This window comes from Mauremys mutica, chromosome 8, assembly GCF_020497125.1.
Source record: "Mauremys mutica isolate MM-2020 ecotype Southern chromosome 8, ASM2049712v1, whole genome shotgun sequence".
Classification (NCBI taxonomy): Eukaryota; Metazoa; Chordata; order Testudines; family Geoemydidae; genus Mauremys; species Mauremys mutica.
The window spans coordinates 99130851-99138303 of record NC_059079.1 but is presented as its reverse complement, the minus strand read 5'-3'; the positions used below and the strand labels follow the sequence as shown (position 1 = coordinate 99138303).

Sequence of the window (7453 nt, the reverse complement as noted above, 5' to 3'; positions counted from 1 at the left end):
GATAGAATGTCAGCACTCAGAATGTACCCTCCTCTCCAGCTCCCCTCCAGGAAAAGCAGCAACCTTGAATACCCTGTTCATTCACAATGAATACAAACAGATCCCACACTTCCTTAAAACATTGATGAAGCCTTTTGCCACTCCTCGCCCAGCGCAATAAATTACAGAGCTGACAAGTAAGCCATTCCTGTTGAGCTCTGTAATGGTTAACTTATGTTGGGTGATGGAAATCTATTGCTCATTGAAAGTGACGGGCAGTTACATATATATACCATTAGGGAACTAACAGCCTACTAACCTTAACAGAAACAAATGAATGTCATAGGTGTAGTAGAAATCAAATCCTTCTCTTTACTAAGGTAGGGGGACACTTGGAAGACATGAGTCCTTTGATACCAAGGTGAATTTGCTACACTGGAACCTGTTGACTACATAATACTCAAACAAAAATGTACACATAAAACACTGCTTTATTGACTGCATTTGCCAACACATTGAGGAATGCAAAGTTTTTTTCATAAGCAATGGGCCATGGTCCCAATGTGTATTAAAGCATACACTAAATCTAAACATGATGAAAAGAATGGCAGACAAAGCTATTGCAAGGCAACACAAACAGCATGCATAATACAGTCTCACACGGAACAAGTTTGATACATTATATTGCTTTAAGGATTAACTAACATGGAAAATGTACAAAAAGGAGAAATAGGTTTTTGCATTAATGAAAAATACATTTTTTCTCTACAAAGGAATTTCTAATACAAGAAAATAAATATTGCAACATAAGCCAAAAATAATTTAAAATTGCTCTTTTCAATATATTTCAATATTTCTCTTTTATATTAACAAATGGCACACCACATTCTTTGAAACAAAGAAAACAGAAGGATTTCTCCTCCTGCGACATTCATATCGTTTCCTGTAACTGATGTGAAGCGGGTCTGTTTCGTGTGTGGAATGGAGCAAAGTACATGGGAATTTCCTTAAAGAACAACCAAAATTAACACACTGCCCTGGCAATAGACAGAGAAGTTCCTTTATGACGAGTTGCTAGTCCTTAGGCTGATGTGGATAACACAAGGATGAGTTCATGAAAATATTAACAATACAAAAAGTGAGAGAAATCTGTTCTCTCGCCCTTGTGTTGAAATGGCTAATTCTCTATTGTGCTTTGAGGGAAAGTGTCATCCAAATATTAGATGTTTAAAAATAAAAATAAATAAAGGTGCAAAATATCCCAAATACAGCTTATCCAGAAGAGCAAAATTATATGGGGTGAAAAATGAACGTGTGAACTCAGAATTGTCTTCAGGAAACTCCACCGGGCACCAATGCTTTAACACTAATTTGGGTTGTTCTCTATGAATTAGAAATGAGCGTTGATCAGAGCCTACGTGCATCATCACATTAACCCACAAGTGTGGTGGTGCTTTTCAAAGGAAACAGGTCCCTTTTACAGTGCAAATATCAACTCCTGCAGTTATATATCATCTTAAAGACATTTGTTTAATAAAATAAACCATTATACTTTTTTCTTTCTAATCATTTCAAAATACATTTACAATACATCAAAAATATTTTCCTTGTACATTTTTCTTTCCTTAATTATCAACATTTCTGTTATGAAATAAGTAGGTGGCATAGGAACAAAGGGCATGTGGAGTGTTTCTTAGGAACCAGGTGTCTAATGACTGAATATAGTAGCTAAGTTTCCAGGGCTTTGGTGGGGCCACTGGAATGGCTGTGAAATGGCCTTGGTCCTGATTGGAGGTGGGGTTAGATCTGGCCTCCTGCCCACAGTGAACGCCTCTGTCCTACCTTTCCCCTGCTGGAAGCCACCACCTCGTCCCTGATAACCTCTTTCCTTGTTAGCCAGCCAGCCTGCTGTCAATTCTCACGCCCTTGGAAACAGTAGCAGGCGGCCAGTGGAGGTCTGGAGATTTCCTAGACATCTTGAGCAAAACAGCCTCTGTAAGTCTATTTTAGTGTGGCCCCCACTAAATGTATGGGGTAGAATACTGTATGGGCACCTGTACACGGACGTCAATGGTGCAGTATGGGTGCAGCTGGGAACATGCCTTAGCCCTCAAATTATCTCTAGGGCTCTTCTGTTAAACCAGGACACTCGAGGGATTATTATTACTGGTTCTAATAAATTGAAGAATCCACTCAAATGAATCCCACAGCAATTATACAAAATATCAATAGTTAACTCAAGCCAAAAGACAATGGATTCAGCATCTCCATACAGTACCGAGTGCTCTCATAGAGTGTGTATACCAGACACATGTTCTGCCACTGCCTGGTAATACTCTTCTGGATTCTTCTCTCCCAGTAATTCTGATAAGCTCTTCTCTGTTAGTTTCCTCTCATTCTCTTGTTCTTATTTTACATACAAACAGGCCAAATTTGGCCCCCTCTGTGTGCAATTTTATTCCCTGATCACAAATCACAATGCCTAAAGTCTTGTGGCTGTTTTGAACTGGTTTTTTTTTTTTTTTGGTTTTGAACTACTTCCTGATCACAGTAACAATGGAGTGTATCACAGTGCTGCATCGGAATCAACAGAAATATGGTGCCACTTTCGTTTGGTTGTTCTTTAAAGTCTATCCCCTTTTGCTCTCCTGTACTGAGCAAGCAAGGAATGCAGAAGCTAATGAGTGAAGCTGTGTACAGTGAGATTTGTGTCTGGTTTTTTTTTACCATAGTTGAAGTGAAGCACACGGAAGCAAGATTCATTAAAAGGCAGCATATTGATTATTGTTATGACTCTTATACTAGGATACGGTAGCTAAAGCTAGCAAGCCTGATAAGATAAACTAAGTCCTATTTACTGTATTTAACATTATCTGAACATACTGAGCCTTAATTAATGAGCAGACTTTAGTTTCCAACCTCAGCAGATTATGCCAATTTATAACAAAGTTTTTAGGTGGTTCCTTTTTTTTTTCATTCAGTTTTGATAATAATTTGTATAAAATTTATCAAATGAGGAAAACACCCAGGTACGTTTGGTTTTAGAGTTGATTTTTTGGAATTAGCCAATCTTATTAATTTCACTGCAATCTGATAATTTGATAAGAAGGACTTTTGAAGATTTAAAAACGCCAAGATAGTCAATTTTCGGAGTCACAGAATTTAAAAGAAAGCTCAGAGTCCAATGAGTAAAAAGCATCAGAAATCAAAACAGCAGGATGCAGCCTCAGTGACAGAAGCATCCCCGTCAGCAAGCTTGGAAGCTAATACCTCAGTTTTGTGTCATGAATGTGTCTCTAGTCCTTTGTTGCTAAATAACTTCCAATTTTTCCAAATGACAAGTTTCCGGTTTCTGGCTGTGCTGCTTTATTGTCAAAATAGTCTTTGGCATACACAAAATTATCTGACTGATTCATCTGTTTTTTGTTGTTGAAAGTGATGGGTTTTACCAGTTGCAGAAGTGTCCCAGGTTTTTTTTTTATTTTTAAAAAACAACAGAAAAAAGTTTCAGTGAATTCCTTTTTTGTTTGTTTGTTTTTTGTTCCCTGAGCTCACACTGGGGTCACTCCAATAAAACATGTAGTACGATTTAACTGTGACCTTTGAAGCCAAAACTGAAATAATGGTTCATTCAAGTGCAAACATGGAAATTCGCCTGACTCATAGGTAACATGGGCTTTTAAACAACATTTAAGGCTTATAGGGGACATTTTATGCATTAAATTATTATAATATTTATAATGTCAGCTTTTGTGAATCACCCTCCTACATCAAGTCAACAGCTTGTAACTAGGATTCAAAGAATAAAAAAAAAAGGATGGGGAGGGATACATTTATTGTTTTAGTTACAGTATTTAGTAGAACAACAAAATGATAAAGGCAAATCGTTTAATTTCCTGGAAATGACATTGCATTTAGACTGAGGGCCAGCTGTCCACTCTTGTGCATGGTGAGTTTACATGTACAATAGAGCCCTGCGCGGGACTAGTATTGAACCCTGCAGTGGGGCTGGGATCTCGGGGGTCCCACTGCCTTAATAGTGGAAGCAAGTGGGAGTGGGTGTTGCAGGGCAGGATGGAACCAGGATTAAAAATAGTCCCACACAGGGCTCGAATGTACAGCTCCCAGCACAGCTGGATGTAATTTCAACCATTAAAGATGAAGTGCTGGCATCAGCTCTTTTGATAAACTGATTTGATATTTTACAACCCTCCTGTTTTTGAAGACATTTTTCCCCTCTCCATCCTGCTCCATTTTGGCCCAAATGTTTTGGTAAAGGCTAATGAATGAACCTGAGTAAATCACTTAAAATTTTCAAATAACCTTAAAGGGTTCAAAGGACCTCCGAGGTTTACATTACATCAATAAATACCCAGAGCTACTCAGGAGGAATATTTGTAGATAGCGCTGCAGCTCTAACACAGATATGCGTCTCTTCTATCTACTGAAAGCCTTTGATGACTGTTTACAGTGCTGCCGACTATCTCTGACAGATGTAGTGGCAGGGCTAAATCTTGGTTCTTGGCCCCTGGACGGATTCTGATCAAACTGGAAGGTGAGAAAAAACAAAGGATTTAATAAAATATAAATAGAATGTTGTTTTCCTCCACTCATAAGTGCTTTCTTCAAATAAGCTCTTTGTGCTTTTAAAAAAAATTTTTTTTTTTTAGTATCGCTTATTTTACTTCCTTGTGTGCGTGCGCACACACGGACAGATAGTGACTTTTTCAGTAAGTTGTGTGTAGGTGGTTCTCATAGTACCCCAATACCCTGACATACAGGGGCAAAAATCCCAGGCAGAGCATGAAATCTGTCTTTAAATAATGCCCATAAAACTGTCATCCCTGCAGAAACAACGGATACTGGCAAAATTAAACTTCTTTATTAAGAATCTAGGATGTCTTGCTCATTGCCTGCAAGCACAAGTCCCTTGATACGCATGCTTGCATTTCTTTTAACTGGGATATGCAAGTTAACTAAGAAGGGACGACTATTGTTACAGTAATCTATGTTGGTGATGGTTAAGCTGTATCTCAGGCATATAGAGAAGAGAAAGACAACAGTGCTGAATTTTAAACTATATATACACATATTAAAAAAACCCTTTGTTATGATACCAGGCAAAAATTGAACATGGCAGTTGTAACTGGGTTTAGGCTTCATAGAACTGTCACAGTTGGTAAATCTGGTGGAGTTACGATGCCAAAATACTCATTCTGACAATATCCTCATTTCCTGAATCTAATTGGTTATGTTGCACTCTGCCACTTCCAGATTCCATGTCGGAGTCGCTCATTTCTGCATCAGAAAAGTAGCCATCAGTCTCATTGTCAAAATGATGCAAGATGACCTTTGCCTTTTCACTGACTGGAGGCCCGTTAACGGTGTCAGGCTTCTGGATCTGTGACCTCCTAGTCCCTCTGCTTTCCTTTGGTAATTTGAACCTCACTACCGTTTTCGGACTAGCTACTGAGTCAGGCACTTTAGTCAGAGAACTGGACTCACACTGAGTACAATTCACTGTCTCCTCCTCATTGCTTAAGGAGCTTCTCAGACACAATGAGGCATGAGAATCATTTCGTTTTGGAACAGGATGTGAAGATCCCTTCTTAGCTGTCTTTTTTATTTCACTGGCCCCTTTGCGGTCCATGTGAAGTTTCGCCGTTCCTTTCTCTGATTTGCTAGGTCTTGCATCATGGGCGAAGGGCTCTGTGGTATCATCTGATAAGTTATTTGTGTTGTTAGTCCACTGATTTGAATCCTCCTCTTGGTGACTCTTGAAGATTGTGTTCAAGTCATTTCTTGACAGTTTTTTCTTAGTGTTCATTCTCATTTTGTTTTTAACTTTCTTTGTTGCATCACTATGCTTGAATGGTGACTTCAAGGAATGATCCATCATAAAACTTAACAAGGTCTCTTCATCTTGTAAAAGCTCCTCTGAAAGGCCTGGAGTGTTGTCTTCATGGTGGCCATTGTTCAAGGACCACTCACTCATGGGCATGTTCTCAGTGGTAATCTGAACTGACTGGGCCAACCAGCTATTGAAGAAGGTCCCATCTATGGGAAAGGAAGTTGACAAACCTGTAAAAATAAAAAGGACAACTGTCTTAGAAGTCAGAATCATTCAGTTTGTGCTTCGATTGTAAGAGGCATCTATGCAGTGTCAAAACTATAAACTGCAGTAAGGAACCTGGAACAATTCTTCGGTATTCGGCAAACGTGGAGGGGCTCCAGTGTCTATTGTAATGCACCATACAGCAAGTAATGTGTGAGTAAATGGCAAGCATACCTTACTTCAGGTAATAATGGTCAATTTGGGGTATTCTTATACCTTACATGACAGTGACCTACACTGTCCACCACTTATAACATTGCCCCCAGATCGGACTTCTATGAGGACTGAACCTGGGATGTTTGGATCGAAAAGCATGAGCGTTGACTGCATAAAGGACTAGGCCCAACAGCCAAATTATATTCCTCTATGTGTGGTACAGCCACTAGAAGGGGGGACAAAGACCTACATGTGTTAGGGCAGATTATATGGTGTTCAAGACAAACTACACACAGAACTTAACCAGCAAGGCTGAGAAGATTGTGAAGGCTGGGTGATCGGGGAGAACAGGACTGAAACACCCTGGTATCTGGCCATACAGGATTATTACAGTTCTTTCAGCTATAGTGCTAACACATGCGGGAAACTCTGAAGAATGGGCAGCAGACGAAGGGCTGAATGAATTCAGCTATGAGAGCTCTATTTCTACTGGCCGCTGCTTTGGGTTGATGAGAGCCCTAGGACAGAACACTTACATGGGGGCTGGGTAGAAACACCCTCCTGGCATAATCTTTATATGGGTAGTTAGGTAAGGAAGGTCTTTGGCTGGATTCTTGCCTTCCCCTTTGCTGGGAAAACACAAACAACATCACTGGTTCTACATACTATGTCTTAGCCTCTTAAACAGTTATTCTAATTTTCTTCTTCAACTATATGGGCACTGATAGCTGGTTAGGATCCCACCACTGTGAATGTAACATTATTGGAACCAGAATAAGTGAAAACTGATGATCATGCTTATGATTAATAATTCTAGTGAGCCCCAAAAGTATGTTTCAGAGCACAGACACAAAGACATGGGCCTCGCCCCAAAGAGCATACCACCTACCCGAGATATACAATAGGATGAGTAGGATTTGCCACACAGCTCAGATCATCTGGCCTCTGTCACTAGCTAGCATCCAATGCTTCAGAAGTCAAACCCCATCCCCCATGAGATGTCTCATCATTTGTGGAAATGATGGACAGAGTGGGGAAAAAACTCCTGCCTGACCCTTCAGATGCTCCATGAGTACCCTGAAGCATGTGTACAATATTCCTCACCAGAGATGCATAACTATAAAAGTTATTAATGGTCATAAAAATGAGAACCCTTTCATATATTATCCGACTCCCTCATCTGTGGCAGCGCATTCTGAAGGC

General features: G+C 39.8%; 1 protein-coding gene across 7 annotated transcripts in view; it reads right to left on the bottom strand.

Annotated features, from left to right (window-relative positions):
- Positions 1–459: 459 nt before the first annotated feature.
- Positions 460–7453, bottom strand: part of JADE2 (jade family PHD finger 2) — a 210528-nt gene continuing 203534 nt past the window's right edge. For all 7 annotated transcript variants that reach the window (XM_045026036.1, XM_045026037.1, XM_045026034.1 and 4 more), the window contains one exon: positions 460–6060. In XM_045026036.1, the coding sequence (XP_044881971.1) occupies positions 5174–6060 (887 nt within the window). In that variant the 3' untranslated portion in view covers positions 460–5173. The remainder of the gene's footprint in view (positions 6061–7453) is intronic.